The sequence below is a fragment of the Salvelinus namaycush genome, chromosome 5 (genome assembly GCF_016432855.1).
Source record: "Salvelinus namaycush isolate Seneca chromosome 5, SaNama_1.0, whole genome shotgun sequence".
NCBI classification, from domain to species: domain Eukaryota; kingdom Metazoa; phylum Chordata; class Actinopteri; order Salmoniformes; family Salmonidae; genus Salvelinus; species Salvelinus namaycush.
This window is the reverse complement of record NC_052311.1, coordinates 68,873,437-68,891,453: the sequence shown is the minus strand read 5'-3', so window position 1 is coordinate 68,891,453 and position 18,017 is coordinate 68,873,437. Positions and strand designations below refer to the sequence as shown.

At 46.3% G+C, this 18,017-nt stretch overlaps 1 protein-coding gene across 4 annotated transcripts; it reads right to left on the bottom strand.

Annotated features, from left to right (window-relative positions):
- Window positions 1–698: 698 nt before the first annotated feature.
- Window positions 699–17,692, bottom strand: slc45a4b (solute carrier family 45 member 4b). Of its 4 annotated transcripts, none has more exons than XM_038995092.1 (8): window positions 17,408–17,692; window positions 13,609–14,254; window positions 9,721–9,909; window positions 9,260–9,439; window positions 7,547–8,682; window positions 5,209–5,308; window positions 4,296–4,507; window positions 699–3,782 (listed from the first exon to the last, which is right to left on the bottom strand). In XM_038995092.1, exons 2-8 carry the CDS (start codon window positions 13,844–13,846, stop codon window positions 3,396–3,398), a joined length of 2,442 nt encoding a protein of 813 aa, XP_038851020.1. In that variant the 5' UTR covers window positions 13,847–14,254; window positions 17,408–17,692; the 3' UTR covers window positions 699–3,395. The 4 variants fall into 4 exon arrangements, with proteins under 4 accessions (XP_038851020.1, XP_038851017.1, XP_038851018.1 ...); XM_038995089.1 differs by having other exon boundaries at window positions 4,588–5,308; window positions 17,408–17,684; XM_038995090.1 differs by having other exon boundaries at window positions 4,615–5,308; window positions 17,408–17,683.
- Between the last annotated feature and the right edge of the window lie 325 nt (window positions 17,693–18,017).

Sequence of the window (18,017 nt, the reverse complement as noted above, 5' to 3'; positions counted from 1 at the left end):
TGTTATCAGGGTTAGCAGGTTAGTTAACAGGGTATAACACGTCTGTACAGTTCAACAGCAGAAGGGAATATAACATTTCCACTTTGACAAAATCATTGCTCGACTTTGAAACCAAAATGTTGAGATAATTTATATTATAAAGATTGATACTTGAGTGTGACCAATTTAATTTCTAATTTGCACACATTCCCAAACTAAAACTATTCACAACCAGTTAGACATTTATATTTTCCCCATTACAACCAAACCTCAAATTACAGCAGTTGACAAGAAAACTTTACCAAAAAGTTCATTTTCCCACTTTCTAGCGCCAGATGTTTCTGCTGGCTGTGATGATGAATCCTCTTCATTTGAGAACACCTCCAAAACGCTTTGCAACAGGACACTTTTTTATTGGATAAATTCAGGTAGGTCCGTCCCCGTTTCCGCCCCTTTACTTCCATTTGGTTCCTAGTGAATACAACCCTGGCTATCTACCACCTCACGTAGGTGGAACAACTCCTAAACCCAACACTCTGGGCTTGGGAACACCTTCTAGGCCCACACAGCTCATTAGATGTACATGCCCCGTAGGACTCTAGTCAAAAGTAGCGCACTACATAGAGAATAGGGTGCCGTTTGGGAATTAATCTCTATATAGATTTCTCAACCGATTTGCATGAATGTTCTGCCAGATAAATACTGACACACACACTGTCCTCTCTTAAAGTTCTTAAAGTTTATTGTGCAGCTTTTGCAGTTGTTAAATGTAAAAACATACAGAGCGATATCCTTTCTTATACGTTGCCCTGTGGAACAGATGGTTCAGAACAACAGAGTTACTGTAGCACAGTACAGTGTAGGGTTTCTTCAATGCTGGATGGGCCCAAAGGCATCTTATGATCATAGACCATTTTTTATGACTAGTTGTAGTATGAAATCTAGTATTCTTCCATGCAGCATACTATAATCGAGGTTTACAACATTTTCCCTTTTCAAAATATTGATATGTGTTAGAATGTAAGCATCATCACTTCAGGATTTGATTATCTTAAGGCTGATAACGTTTCTCCAACTCTGTCATGTAAACAGTAGGCTATAGGCCACTCAACCCAGTAAATGGCAAATATGACCTACAAAAAGGAACGTCCTGAATGGTTCTTTGGACTTTTGGTGTAACCTGGACATCATATTGTCTGTGCTGTATAATAGCCCTGAGTGTTTTCATGATATATATGTCAATAGACAGAAGAAAGAGAGTTAGTGAAGGGTGTTTATAACAGGTAATGTAACTGACTGACCCTGAACTGGATCCTCTGTGGCATACTGAGGTCACAGTAAGAGACCGACTCCTATATTGTTCTGAACTGGATCCTCTGTGGCATACTGAGGTCACAGTAAGAGACCGACTCCTATATTGTTCTGAACTGGATCCTCTGTGGCATACTGAGGTCACAGTAAGAGACCGACTCCTATATTGTTCTGAACTGGATCCTCTGTGGCATACTGAGGTCACAGTAAGACACCGACTCCTATATTGTTCTGAACTGGATCCTCTGTGGCATACTGAGGTCACAGTAAGAGACCGACTCCTATATTGTTCTGAACTGGATCCTCTGTGGCATACTGAGGTCACAGTAAGAGACCGACTCCTATATTGTTTTGAACTGGATCCTCTGTGGCATACTGAGGTCACAGTAAGAGACCGACTCCTATATTATTCTGAACTGGATCCTCTGTGGCATACTGAGGTCACAGTAAGACACCGACTCCTATATTGTTCTGAACTGGATCCTCTGTGGCTGCAGCATCTTTAATGAGGTCATAGTAAGAGAGACTCCTATATTGTTTTGAACTGGAACCTCTGTGGCTGCAGCATCTTTAATGAGGTCATAGTAAGAGAGACTCCTATACTGTTTTGACCTGAAACCTCTGTGGCTGCAGCATCTTTAGTGAGGTCATAGTAAGAGAGACTCCTATACTGTTTTGAACTGGAACCTCTGTGGCTGCAGCATCTTTAGTGAGGTCATAGTAAGAGAGACTCCTGAACTGGATCCTCTGTGGCTGCAGCATCTTTAGGGAGGTCATAGTAAGAGAGACTCCTATATTGTTTTGAACTGGAACCTCTGTGGCTGCAGCATCTTTAGTGAGGTCATAGTAAGAGAGACTCCTATACTGTTTTGAACTGGAACCTCTGTGGCTGCAGCATCTTTAGTGAGGTCATAGTAAGAGAGACTCCTATACTGTTTTGAACTGGAACCTCTGTGGCTGCAGCATCTTTAATGAGGTCATAGTAAGAGAGACTCCTATATTGTTTTGAACTGGAACCTCTGTGGCTGCAGCATCTTTAATGAGGTCATAGTAAGAGAGACTCCTATACTGTTTTGACCTGAAACCTCTGTGGCTGCAGCATCTTTAGGGAGGTCATAGTAAGAGAGACTCCTATATTGTTTTGAACTGGAACCTCTGTGGCTGCAGCATCTTTAGGGAGGTCATAGTAAGAGAGACTCCTATATTGTTTTGAACTGGAACCTCTGTGGCTGCAGCATCTTTAGTGAGGTCATAGTAAGAGAGACTCCTATACTGTTTTGAACTGGAACCTCTGTGGCTGCAGCATCTTTAGTGAGGTCATAGTAACAGAGACTCCTATACTGTTTTGAACTGGATCTTCGATGGCTGCAGCATCTTTAGTGAGGTCATAGTAACAGAGCGACTCCTACATTGTTCTGAACTGGATCCTCTGTGGCTGCAGCATCTTTAGTGAGGTCACAGTAACATAGAGACTCCTATAGCATTCTGTCTAGAAAAGTTGATCAGTCTCTCAAACCATTTTGTACAATCACAAAATAAAATCAATAAAACATTTTTTCAATTTAGAAATGGAGTGAAAATATTCACGTGCAGTCTAAACAACCATCTACAGAAAAAGTCCAAGTCACGTTTAAGAAAGAAAGTCCAGCATTAGATCCCATGAGTAAAGAAGAGAGTCCAGCATTAGATCCTGTGTATGAGGTGGATACTGAATCTGATATTGCTTCCTGCAGGCCTTTCAAACTGTGACTAAGTCCCAAATGGCACCCTATTCCCTATTTAGTGCACTTCATTTGACCAGAGCCTTATGGACCCAGGTAAAAAGTGCACTATAAAAGGGAGTAGGGTGCTATTTGGGACACAGCCAGTGAAACCACAAACATTAGAACCCCACGAGGAAAAGAAAAACAGCCATATGTCAAGAAATGCACAACGTGTCCATTGGAACAGTCCATCCCACTGGAACTCATGTGACTAGTGAGTGTTAAGGTTTGGTCACTGTCTTTCTCCACTAGATATCTGTGCAGATTAAAGGAGACAAAGAGAGGAAGCCACTTTATGACTATTGAGATGCAGTATTTTGTCCTTGCCCCTCTTCTTCTTTGTTAAATAGTGGACTCGTAGTTTGTCGTGCTGCTGCTGCCCTTAGGCGACATTTTGAGAAGGACTACTGGCTCCTGCATACTGCTACCACTAGGGCCTGCTTCTGGGGCCACCAGGGCCGGAGCCCCATCCTCTCCATACCCCTCCTGGTCCTGCGTAGTGGTGGGAGTGGAGGAGTCTGGGTAGATGACCAGGAAGGTGGAGGTGAGGAAGCCCAGGAAGGAGCCTCCAGAGGCCATCATTGGGATGACCCGCACGCTGCCCACCACGTCCACCACCGTGCTCAGCGCAGACGCCACCAGGATCTGGGCAATATACACCTGGCACGACAGTATGGCACAGTCAATGCCGAAGCCTCGTCGCGACTTCCCCGGACTGTGGTGGATGTACTGCGGTAAAGACAGAGGGATTTCTTTTTACTAATCTCTCACATCAGTCCAAAGATTGGAACTAGGTAATAGCCTAACTCAATTATCATCACATTGGCCTAGAATGAGCAACATCATATCCATATAAAGTCATTTTTATTAACAATATGACCAGTTTGAAAGTGTACATCCAGCTAATTTTACAACTGTGGGAAACATGGGAGTCAACATGTGCCAGCATCCCCGTGGAACACTTGACACCTTGCAAAGTCCATAGCCCCACATATTGAGGTTGTTCTGAGGGCAAAGGGGGGGGCTGCAACTCAATATTAGGAAGGTGTTCCTAATGTTTTGTGCACTCAGTGTATAGTGTGTGTGGGGGGGTGCAACTCAATGTTAGGAAGGTGTTCCTAATGTTTTGTACACTCAGTGTATAGTGTGTGTGGGGGGGTGCAACTCAATATTAGGAAGGTGTTCCTAATGTTTTGTACACTCCGTGTATAGTGATCTATGGTGTTCTACAGTGATCCTCACCTGCTTGTTCTCGTGGTACTGGCCCAGCAGAGCGTAGGGGCAGTAGGAGATACTCATGGAGATGATGCCCATGGTGCTGATCATCACCATGGCAACGTAGACGTTAGAGAAGATGGCCATGACGGCGGTTCCCAGGGAGAAGCTCAGAGTACCCAGGATGTAGATGACCTTAATGCTCAGGTCGTAGTTGTCCAGGTACTTCTGGAGCACAGCTGTCAACAAATACAACATACGCAACATTATTGAGTTGGCACAAATGAGTTGCATTAAGTAGCATGTACTTAGTACTCACTATACTGGTTGTGAGTCAAGTCCTCACTCTTTGATATACACGTTGCTGTCCACACTGTACACGTTGCTGTCCACACTGTACACGTTGCTGTCCACACTGTACACATTGCTGTCCACACTGTACACGTTGCTGTCCACACTGTACACGTTGCTGTCCACACTGTACACGTTGCTGTCCACACTGTACACGTTGCTGTCCACACTGTACACGTTGCTGTCCACACTGTACACGTTGCTGTCCACACTGTACACGTTGCTGTCCACACTGTACACGTTGCTGTCCACACTGTACATGTTGCTGTCCACACTGTACACGTTGCTGTCCACACTGTACACGTTGCTGTCCACGTTGCTGTCCACACTGTACACGTTGCTGTCCACACTGTACACGTTGCTGTCCACACTGTACACGTTGCTGTCCACACTGTACACGTTGCTGTCCACACTGTACACGTTGCTGTCCACACTGTACACGTTGCTGTCCACACTGTACACGTTGCTGTCCACACTGTACATGTTGCTGTCCACACTGTACATGTTGCTGTCCACACTGTACATGTTGCTGTCCACACTGTACATGTTGCTGTCCACACTGTGTATTTCTCTAAGGAGTAGGACCTACCTGAGCAGACTGCAGCGGTAGCAGCATAGACAACCAGTCCCCAGCAGCCCATCTGGACTCCTTTATGGTAGTTCTGCAGTTCAGTGGAGTTAGCAGGAGCCTAGATAGAGAAGACAGAAGTACAGAAAGAAGTCCAGAAACTCCTAAAGCAATTTGCACCACAGAATTGTGCATATTATCAGATTTAACATTTTGTCCCATTAAAAACATTACATTGGCATTTAAAATAACTTGAGCCCTTGTCAGTAGACCTAGTGATTCTCAGAGGGTTCCCCGTCCTGCAGAGGAGAAACAGAGACCTAGTGATTCTCAGAGGGTTCCCTGTCCTGCAGAGGAGAAACAGAGACCTAGTGATTCTCAGAGGGTTCCCTGTCCTGCAGAGGAGAAACAGAGACCTAGTGATTCTCAGAGGGTTCCCTGTCCTGCAGAGGAGAAACAGAGACCTAGTGATTCTCAGAGGGTTCCCTGTCCTGCAGAGGAGAAACAGAGACCTAGTGATTCTCAGAGGGTTCCCTGTCCTGCAGAGGAGAAACAGAGACCTAGTGATTTTCAGAGGGTTCCCTGTCCTGCAGAGGAGAAACAGAGACCTAGTGATTCTCAGAGGGTTCCCTGTCCTGCAGAGGAGAAACAGAGACCTAGTGATTCTCAGAGGGTTCCCTGTCCTGCAGAGGAGAAACAGAGACCTAGTGATTCTCAGAGGGTTCCCTGTCCTGCAGAGGAGAAACAGAGACCTAGTGATTTTCAGAGGGTTCCCCATCCTGCAGAGGAGAAACAGAGACCTTGTGATTTTCAGAGGGTTCCCCGTCCTGCAGAGGAGAAACAGAGACCTAGTGATTTTCAGAGGGTTCCCCGTCCTGCAGAGGAGAAACAGAGACCTAGTGATTTTCAGAGGGTTCCCCATCCTGCAGAGGAGAAACAGAGACCTAGTGATTCTCAGAGGGTTCCCTGTCCTGCAGAGGGGGGACAGAGACCTAGTGATTCTCAGAGGGTTCCCTGTCCTGCAGAGGAGAAACAGAGACCTAGTGATTCTCAGAGGGTTCCCTGTCCTGCAGAGTGGGGACAGAGACCTAGTGATTCTCAGAGGGTTCCCTGTCCTGCAGAGGGGGGACAGAGACCTAGTGATTCTCAGAGGGTTCCCCGTCCTGCAGAGGAGAAACAGAGACCTAGTGATTCTCAGAGGGTTCCCTGTCCTGCAGAGGAGAAACAGAGACCTAGTGATTCTCAGAGGGTTCCCTGTCCTGCAGAGGGGGGACAGAGACCTAGTGATTCTCAGAGGGTTCCCTGTCCTGCAGAGGGGGGACAGAGACCTAGTGATTCTCAGAGGGTTCCCTGTCCTGCAGAGGAGAAACAGAGACCTAGTGATTCTCAGAGGGTTCCCTGTCCTGCAGAGGAGAAACAGAGACCTAGTGATTCTCAGAGGGTTCCCTGTCCTGCAGAGTGGGGACAGAGACCTAGTGATTCTCAGAGGGTTCCCTGTCCTGCAGAGGGGGGACAGAGACCTAGTGATTCTCAGAGGGTTCCCTGTCCTGCAGAGGAGAAACAGAGACCTAGTGATTCTCAGAGGGTTCCCTGTCCTGCAGAGGAGAAACAGAGACCTAGTGATTCTCAGAGGGTTCCCTGTCCTGCAGAGGAGAAACAGAGACCTAGTGATTCTCAGAGGGTTCCCTGTCCTGCAGAGGGGGGACAGAGACCTAGTGATTCTCAGAGGGTTCCCTGTCCTGCAGAGGGGGGACAGAGACCTAGTGATTCTCAGAGGGTTCCCTGTCCTGCAGAGGAGAAACAGAGACCTAGTGATTCTCAGAGGGTTCCCTGTCCTGCAGAGGAGAAACAGAGACCTAGTGATTCTCAGAGGGTTCCCTGTCCTGCAGAGTGGGGACAGAGACCTAGTGATTCTCAGAGGGTTCCCTGTCCTGCAGAGGGGGGACAGAGACCTAGTGATTCTCAGAGGGTTCCCCGTCCTGCAGAGGAGAAACAGAGACCTAGTGATTCTCAGAGGGTTCCCTGTCCTGCAGAGGAGAAACAGAGACCTAGTGATTCTCAGAGGGTTCCCTGTCCTGCAGAGGAGAAACAGAGACCTAGTGATTCTCAGAGGGTTCCCTGTCCTGCAGAGGAGAAACAGAGACCTAGTGATTCTCAGAGGGTTCCCTGTCCTGCAGAGGGGGGACAGAGAATACGAAAGAAGAGTAGTAAGAGAAGGAAGGAAAACAGGAACAGTAGATTATTGAGGAAAGATGGACAAATAAAAGAAGAGTTCTCATTCTCTTACTGAAATAAACTACAAACTATAATGAACTACAATAAACAATGAATTACAATGGAGGACTGGACAGGTTCTTACTGTGGGTTTTCCATCATAGATGACCTGTCCCATGAAGTCTGTGTAGAAGACTGCCTCAGCGATGATGGAGAACCAGGTGAGGAGATGACAGACGCAGAGCCTCAGCAGCTGGGGGGGCATCTTCAGCATGGACAGCCACAGCAGCTTGACCGTGGTGCCCTCCTCGTCACTCTCAGAGTCACTGCTGGACAGTGTGGTGCTGCTCTGCTGGAGCTCCCTCCTCTGCTGCCGCCGCTGCATGTGCTCGTAGATGTCGTTCATGCTCTGCGAGGTCTTGATGCGGAGGTTGGCGCCGGCCGGATTGCCCATGGTGTTTCTGCGGTGGCGGTATCGTGCTGAACCCACGCGGCCATAGTAAGAGAATGTAAATGACGGCTGGCGGTAGAAGGTGTGGGGGAAGCGGCGTGCCCCGGCAGTGGCGCTGGTGTTGGACGGCCTCAGGCCTGGCATACGGCCCTGGCTGTTGGCCCCGTGGGCCGTGTGGTTGGAGGGGGCGGCCGGGGCCAACTTGGCTCCCTGGTTGGTCTGGTTGTTGAGCAACATGTGCTCCCTGCTGTAGTAGGGGGAGGGGTCCTGGTGGAAGAGGGGCAGCTGGCTGTCTGCCTGAGCCTCGGGCTGGGGGACTTCCTGGTCCTGGATGCCCCATCCACTGTAGTGTCTCTGAGGAGTGCCAGGGTAGAAATCTTGGGGGTAGTCCTGAAAGATGGAGGGCTCAATGTCTGCCAGGAAATGAGCGTCCTGGTCCAGGTCTGAGTCCAGCTCGATGGTGGCGTCAGGCATGGCCAGCACCGAGTCGCTCTTACTCCTCACCCTGTCCACGTTGATGAAGAGCTCTCTCTCTGACTGGGTGTCCTCCTCTCCTATAACGTCCAGCTGAGGTATACTACGAGGCCCCGCCAAGCCCCCCTTCAGTTTCCCTGAGGAGGACAGGCTATCGGAGTCTCCCTCTCCCGGAGTGTCACCACGAGCCTCAAAACTCTCCTCCTTGATACTGAACATGTGTAGAATCACAGATATGGTGAAGATGACGGTAGCAAACACAAACAGGATCTGCTCCTGGGACTTGAAGGCCGTGCCCAGGATGGTGCTGGTCCAGTCCAAGCCACCCAGCACGTAGCCAACCGCTCCTCCCAGCCCTGCCAAATACACAATGTCAAAACAATGTTAGAGTTAGCCACTTTATGAGTTGTTCGGTGCTCAAAATACCAATGATAAAGGAGTTTCCTTATGTTTGTTTATTCCCCTCAGGGAATCATCACGTGAGCAACCGTGACCAATAAAAGTAAAGATTGTATTTGTTTAGAGGGGGCGCCATGTGACCTCACATTCCAAACATGTAGCTCCACCAATCATACACACCGGCTTCAACAACATGAAATCAAATTAAAACTGAATCAAGACATGACTGATAGCTCTCTTAACGTAACATTGAGCAATAATAACTGTTAGAGTGGATTTGGCATTCACCCCCCCAGTTACATAGAGATCAAGTGTCTTAGTGTCCTCTCCTCCCGTCCTCTCCCTGCCTCCTCCTCCTAACATCAGATGAAAGTGCAGAAAGAGGACAGGATATGAGGAGAGGAAATGTGCTTGTAGGGTTTTTAAATTCTCTTCTTGCTTCCCTCCCGAATGTTTGAGGTGAGGAGGAGAGGACAAGGAATCAAGGACAGACTATTGAGAAGGAGCCAATACAACTACGGCAGCATAGTGTACCTGCAGAGAAGGCATGTATGTTGAGGGCCATGTCCTGCTCCTCTGTGTCGGCTACATCCAACAGGTAGGCTCTGATAGGCCCATCTGAGGCGTCTGCACTGAAGTCCAGTAGAACTACACCCAGCACGGTCAGCACTATCCCAATGGGCTGCCTGCTGGGAACGTCCCCGAGGGCTAATCCTAGAGCACACAGAATAATGCATTCCATTTATTTAGCATAGCGCTTTCATTAAAGAATCATTTTACAATACAGAAAACATGAGCTTCTAAGGGAGTTTCAGATTTCCAATACATGATGATTAAATAGTGCCCATTCCCTTTATAGTGCACTACTTTTGACCACAGCCCACAGGACTCTATGGCTCTGGTCTAAAGTAGTGAACTTTATAAGGAATAGGGTTCCATTTGGAACTCAGACAGTTTTGAGGGAGGTACTAAGTACCAATGGGTACTAGGCTCACCTAGGAGAGACCCATTGAGAAATAGAGAAACGCCCAGTAACACCCCCACACAGAGTGCCAGGATGAAGGGTCTCCTGCGGCCCCATTTCAGGGTACAGCGGTCGCTGGCTGAGCCAATGAGAGGGGTGAGGATGAGGCCCAGGATGGGACTAAGAAACCATGTCAGGCTGTAGTACTGCTCTGGAAGTCCTGAGAAAAACAACAGAAAAACAACTTCAATCAACATGCTTAAGTCTTTGGCCACAGAGAGACTGATCACAGATTGAATCGTATTAGCATTCATCAAATATTAGTTTGTCAAAAGTTCAACTATTACAACATCTTTTGCTCGCAGCCTAAAGGGCGTTCTTTACAGAACCACAGCTTTTAGTGAACAACGCTGAATCACATTCTAGTCATTCCATAGTCACTAGCAGGTTTGGTGAGGCATAGATCAAATCTGGCCGTGTCAGGTGAGGTGAAAGGAGGTTTGTGGGTAGCTGGAACCATCTCAATGTACCAAGCTCCACTCTGATGTACTGTAGACCTTGGCTTGGAACTAGGCTGTTTTACTGAGCTTCATACTGCTGATGCTCTACTTCAGTAGTCCTACACATTAATCAACAGTCACTGTACATCTCCCACTAGAATGTGTGTTAGAGATAAAAGGAAAACAAGTGGACGTGTTTCTACAAGCCGGTTGTTCATTAACCTAGATAAGAGCCCTCACGCAAGACACAACTTGCTGCAAGAACTATGGAAACAAACTGACAATCTTCATCTCTGCGATACTTCTCTCTGTAGGACCGCTACAATGATATAGGCCTCACGTAGCTATGGCAACAACAGAACAGACAGTGAAACTGGAAACACAATAAATGGCAGCTTTCCATCCTCTCTCAAATGCCAGGTAGTGCACGTTAGAATGTGTTCAGAAAGGGTTAAAAGCGTAGCCTGTTGGTTTATGGAGTGGAATGCCCTGAATGTGACCTAGTCTGTTGCTCAGTCTGAGCACTAAAATGGTTATTGAAATGTCACTGGCTTCTGGACAGATTTTTATAACCCTCTCAGAAAATCAACAAGATATGAGAAGCTGGCATCAAGTCAGATCATCCTTCTCAGAAATACCAAGGAATAGTAGTTAAACATAGACTATACATTAGGGGCCGTAATGAATGACTGGGACTAGGTTATACTCAAGGGAATAGTGGGAAATGTCACCAAGACTTAACCCTCTACACTGGTGGGAATTGGCCTATATGGATAGGGCTAAATTGAAATGTTTCTTACAGAAAAAATATGAAAAGCATATGCATAACTATTGTAGCAACTGAAAGGGAAGAGTTTATAGATCACGAGTTTGTAGAAAATTAGTAGACCAAAAGGTGAGTACACAACAGTTCAGCTGGCACAAGACTGAATTCAACCATTCCACTGTTGATTTTAGATTTACTCTACTTTTTCGTCACAGTTGTTGATAACGAAATATACTCTGGATACATTCAGTAACATAATAATATTCCTGGAAATTGTGGGGTGGGTGCAACATAAGGGTCTAACTGGTGTCTCCAAGTGGACACAAACCTCTCCAAAGTGAGCACAGTTCCTAAGACATTTCAATGCACTTTTATGACTCAAAGAAGAGTCTTGAACTCTCCTAGCTGTGCCGTTGTGGAACTAAAGCAAGCACACTTGTAGTTGTTTAGTTTGGGACACAACCCGGCATCCACCGACATCACACAATTACTGTTGTTATTTACACAATCCAAAAAACGGTCCATTATAAACCGCAATATGGGTCAGGCGGGCATGATTTTAAAGCTTGTTCTATTGCCATCATGACTAAGTTATCTAACAGGATCTTACAGCGTTAGGCTTTCACAAGGCAATATAGAGGAACATATAGTCATTTAGGTGTGTAGAAAGAAGTCCTAAGTGCATTCAGGTGCTTGTTCCGCACAATAAACAGACTCCTTCTGTTCAGAACCACCAGGGTCTGACCACGTCACACATAGTGATCACAAACGTTGATACTGTACATGACATGAGGTTTATGATATGGAGATGTGAAGTGCACATTTGGACTCACAGGCGTTTGGCTGGCTTGTATGACATCAAAGCGGTATTTAGTATAATCCTCAACGTCTCATCTTTCAAAATACATCGAGTCATCTTCATTTGCAGCATATCCCTCACCCAGACAACAAAGAATTTGCTAAAGTTGACCAATTAGGAGTAGGGATGGGTGCTCAAGTTCAGAACGGCTGGTGGGTCAAAACCAATGCAGAGCCAGAGCTCTGACATGTTAGAGTACAGCCACTGCGTTCCAATTGTAGGCGCTTATTAGTGCCCAAATCTGCCATTTTCAACCAGTATACGGGCACAAGTTTAAAGGGTTACAAAAACAAACTTTTACTTCACCACTATTTCAAAACATTATGTGCACTCACATGTTTGCTTCTGTTATGACAGTCCTGAAGGAGCAGATTTAGATAAGCCTGTGTTATCCAATACTGGCTCATTTGTAGCTAACCCTTTGCTGTGTGTCAATGTCTGCCTACAATGTTCCTCATACATTGAAAGAAATGTGCAGCATGCTGTGTAGATAAAGCTAGACCTAGAGACCTACTATCCATGTACCCTAAACTGTACATAGGAGTTACATCACACAGATGGAGAGTTTGGCAAATCCATTTACGACAAAATTGTTCCCGGCGGGAAAACAGGTTGACTGAAATGTGCAGACTCACACATTCTCACCATACCTACAAACCTCTGTGGAAGACATTGTTCCATTCTGCATTGGTGGCAAACCTAGTAACGGCCCCAGTCTGTTATGCTGCCTGTGCAGTTAGTTAACATAACTCCCAGTCTTTATGATGGAGTAAACCTAGTAACGGCCCAGTCTGTTATGCTGCCTGTGCAGTTAGTTAACATAACTCCCAGTCCTTATGATGGAGTAAACCTAGTAACGGCCCCGGTCTGTTATGCTGCCTGTGCAGTTAGTTAACATAACTCCCAGTCTTTATGATGGAGTAAACCTAGTAACGGCCCAGTCTGTTATGCTGCCTGTGCAGTTAGTTAACATAACTCCCAGTCTTTATGATGGAGTAAACCTAACAGAGACTGGGTCGGGACCAATCTTTGGTAACCATTTGGCAAACAATTATCCAAAAGGGTAAAATACACATATGAAATGCCTTAGTTGTAACTCCACTACCATTTATTTTGTCAACCAACACCCTCCATTGGTACCGACCTATTTGCAGTAAGACTGGTGTGACCAGGGCTGTCTCCATTGGTACCGACCTATTTGCAGTAAGACTGGTGTGACCAGGGCCGTCTCCACTGGTACCGACCTATTTGCAGTAAGACTGGTGTGACCAGGGCCGTCTCCACTGGTACCGACCTATTTGCAGTAAGACTGGTGTGACCAGGGCTGTCTCTATTGGTACCGACCTATTTGCAGTAAGACTGGTGTGACCAGGACTGTCTCCATTGGTACCGACCTATTTGCAGTAAGACTGGTGTGACCAGGGCCGTCTCCATTGGTACTGACCTATTTGCAGTAAGACTGGTGTGACCAGGGCTGTCTCCATTGGTACCGACCTATTTGCAGTAAGACTGGTGTGACCAGGGCCGTCTCCATTGGTACCGACCTATTTGCAGTAAGACTGGTGTGACCAGGGCCGTCTCCATTGGTACCGACCTATTTGCAGTAAGACTGGTGTGACCAGGGCTGTCTCCATTGGTACCGACCTATTTGCAGTAAGACTGGTGTGACCAGGACTGTCTCCATTGGTACTGACCTATTTGCAGTAAGACTGGTGTGACCAGGGCTGTCTCCATTGGTACCGACCTATTTGCAGTAAGACTGGTGTGACCAGGGCTGTCTCCATTGGTACCGACCTATTTGCAGTAAGACTGGTGTGACCAGGGCTGTCTCCATGGCGTAGCAGAACTCTCGTCCGAACATGACAGCACCATGCATGACCCACTTGCGCAGGGGAATACGTTCCCCCCCAGCACCCTCACCCAGAGACCCATCAGGACTCTCCTCGTCCCTCTCACTGCTCTGCTTCTTCACTGGCATCGCCACCACATCCTGACATGGCAAAACAGTCAAGTCAGCCTTCTGGGGGACCATGGTCGTCGGCTCGTATGGAGAGAGAAGTTACGACTGCTCCCCTAAAGCCTTAATGTAGTTTACGGTCCTGTCCGCTCTGATGCAACTGTCCTTCCCTTTATGGTCAATCAGAGGACTACTATCAAAACAGCAGCACTATATATGAAGGACAAATCCTGGTTTTCTTTAGTTCTTTCGAGGCACTTTTGACAGCAATTCATAAGGTTTCGTGGCAAAATGCGGCTTTGTAAGAGATTGGCTCTCTTCACTGCTGTTTGCTGTACTGAATCCAAACCCATAGAAAGTGGCATTCAGATAGAGCTCATTTGATGATGTCTGTAGAGGGGAGGCTGAACAGGGTGAGGGAGACGGGGGCCGGCGGAGGTGGACAACGTTCCTCTCTAGAGCCCCATGGAGTGACTCATTCATCTGTAGAGGGGACACAGACAGACAGAGTCAGACAGACAGCATGAGCGTCAGTATGTTAACCCATAGTCAATAATGCCGTTATAACCAATAAACATTTTAATGTTATGGACTCTGGATAGGCCGATAAAGGCTAGTATTATGACAGTTTAGGCCCATTTTATATTTCAAATGTCAGCAGTACAAATACAATAAGGGCATTAGTAGCTAGTTGGGTAAAGTTGAATGATGCACGTTTAGCTGGGATGCTGCCGAATAGATAAGCCGAGCTGCTGCTGTAATCAGCCCTATTACTATAAATGTACACCTGCAATTAGTACTTTAGCCTGAGTCAACCCATTGTGCTGTAGGAAACTCCATCCACGCAATCAAGTCTTGAAAACACAAGAACTCAGTCACTGCGTGAACCTGGGTGAACCAGCTGTCCTGTAGGAGTTTCAGCAGCTGTGAGATGAGACTAGTGTAGGCCTAGAAAGATAGATGTGCATTATGGACATTACAGGCTAAAATACACGTAGCACAACCGTGTTGTTAGGCATGAGTCAGGATCGAGGCAAAGATGAACGGAGCAAAGTACAGAGAGATCCTTGATGAAAACCTGCTCCAGAGCACTCAGGACCTCAGACTGGGGCGAAGGTTCACCTTCCAACAGGACAATGACCATAAGCACTGCGCTGTTTGCGCTGTTCTGTGAAGGGAGTAGTACACAGCGAATATCCTTCATTTCTCAGAACAAGAATAGACTGACGAGTTTCAGATGAAAGTTATTTGTGTCTGGCCATTTTGAGTCTGTAATTGAACCCACACATGCTGATGCTCCAAATACCCAACTAGTCTAAAGAAGGACAGTTTTATTGCTTCTTTAATCAGGACAACAGTTTTCAGCTGTACTAACATAATTGCAAAAGGTTTTTCTAACGATCAATTAGCCTTTTAAAATTATAAACTTGGATTAGCTAACACAATGTGCCATTGGAACACAGGAGTGATGGTTGCTGATAAAATAAAATGTTATTGGTCACATACACATGGTTAGCAGATGTTAATGTGAGTGTAGCGAAATGCTCATGCTTCTAATTCCGACCATGCAGTAATATCTAACAAGTAATCTAACAAATTCACAACGACTACCTTATATACACAAGTGTAAAGGGATGAATAAGAATATGTAGGTATAAATATGTATGAGCAATGGCCGTGCGGCATAGGCAAGATGCAGTAGATGGTATAGAATACAGCATATACATATGAGATGAGTAATGTAGGGTATGTAAACATTATATAAAGTGGCGTCATTTAAAGTGACTAGTGATACCTTTATTAAAGTGGCCAAAGATTTGAGTCTCTATGTTGGCAGCAGCCTCTATTTTAGTGATGGCTGTTTAACAGTCTGATGGCCTCTAACTAGCACATAACAGGCCTCTGTACACCTATGTAGATATTCCATTTAAAAAATATACACTGCTCAAAAAAATAAAAGGGAACACTTAAACAACACAATGTAACTCCAAGTCAATCACACTTCTGTGAAATCAAACTGTCCACTTAGGAAGCAACACTGATTGACAATAAATTTCACATGCTGTTGTGCAAATGGAATAGACAAAAGGTGGAAATTATAGGCAATTAGCAAGACACCCCCAATAAAGGAGTGATTCTGCAGGTGGTGACCACAGACCACTTCTCAGTTCCTATGCTTCCTGGCTGATGTTTTGGTCACTTTTGAATGCTGGCGGTGCTCTCACTCTAGTGGTAGCATGAGACGGAGTCTACAACCCACACAAGTGGCTCAGGTAGTGCAGCTCATCCAGGATGGCACATCAATGCGAGCTGTGGCAAGAAGGTTTGCTGTGTCTGTCAGCGTAGTGTCCAGAGCATGGAGGCGCTACCAGGAGACAGGCCAGTACATCAGGAGACGTGGAGGAGGCCGTAGGAGGGCAACAACCCAGCAGCAGGACCGCTACCTCCGCCTTTGTGCAATGAGGAGCACTGCCAGAGCCCTGCAAAATGACCTCCAGCAGGCCACAAATGTGAATTTGTTTCTACTGAATCTGTAGGAACGCCCCCTCGAGCATCCCATTGGGTTCCTTCTAGAACCCCCCAAAAGGTAAATGAAAGTATTATAAGTTTTTTGTCTCCTGTGTACCGGGCAGGTGTTCTGCGACAACGGTAGACAGTGTCCTTCGCCCCTTGCCTCCCGTGCACACGGTTCTCTCCAGTACAGAGCATGCAGGAGGCGGGGGCCTGTCGAGCACGGTTTTCTCGGAGTACACAGGAGGTGGGGCAACACCATGTGCTAACTAGCACACTGTGTTGCCCCAGCCTCCCGCACTAGTGGGGGGCAACCAGTGGACTGTCCTTCGCCCCCGCCTGTCAGGCATTGTTTTCCGGTAGTTCTGTTAATGATGAGGGCAGGCAGGAGCGAAGGACACTGCCTACCGGTGTCGCAGAACACCTGCCCGGTACACAGGAGACAAAAAACTTATAATACTTTCATTTACCTTTTGGGGGGTTCTAGAAGGAACCCAATGGGATGCTCGAGGGGCCGTTCCTACAGATTCAGTAATGCCCATGCAGGAACGCCCCCTTAACGCGGGCTGCAGTTGCACACTATAGGTTGTGACCGTTATTTTACACCTCAATGGTTGGGATACGTTTTAGACAGGACTGTCTCAAGATGCTGACTGGCTGGTTCTTTTATCTCAGAAGTAAGAAATAAAGTATGTATCATCAATAACTTGCTAAATTAGCGAACGTTACAGAAGCTAGCCAAGTTTGCAGGCTAAAGAGCTAGCTAACTTCCTCAGTCTGTAACGTTAGCTAACTATGCTATCAAACTGTTCTGGCATGAGTTACCGGTATATTATTGGTATCACTATCCCCATATCTAACGTCAAAGCCCGCTACAATATAGACCATCTCTGCTATTAACGTTGGTGTGTAGTCGATTGTACAAGCTGTCACGAACGCTAATGATACAACGGACAGGTGTGTTCACATGATCAGACGGTAGCTAACTAGCTAGTTAACGTTAGCTTAGAAGCTAGCTAGGTAGCTACGGTATTTTAGCTAGCTATGATGAATGTAACCCGTAGATAACCAGCTAACCTGGGATGGGCTACCGAATGCTGATAAATATACACAAATCGAATATACCTGATCCCTTTTCCAATGTAAAGAAGTATTCACGTTCCTTAGTCGTCGGTGTGCCCGAGTAGCCTCAGTTTGCTAGTTGTTTCAACACGCTGATGCCCAGTCCAATGACAAAATGCATTGCCCAATCTCATTAATTGCCACGGTAAAAAAGCAGTACCTACTGACATCACTAAAATCAATGACCAATTGCTCTAATTCTATCCAATGGGAGGCAAGCTTGGATGCTATTCAACAAATGTACACAACATTCAATAGCATTTTTTTTGTCCTGTGATAATTGTAACAAACATAATAATAATTGAGTGGATTTATATAGCGCGTTTCTACGGTTACTCAAACCGCTTTATATAGTAAAGGTCAAACTCATCCACCACCAATGTGCAGCACCCACCTGGGTGATGCATGGCGACCATTTTTGTGCCAGAACGCTCACCACAATCAGGTGGAGAGGTGAGTTATATTATGTCAATTAGGAATGAGGGAGGTGATTAGATGGCCATGATGGAATGGGACCAGGTTGGGAATTTAGTTATTTTTAAATATATATGTTTTACCTTTATTTAACTAGGCAAGTCAGTTAAGAACAAATTCTTATTTACTATGACAGCCT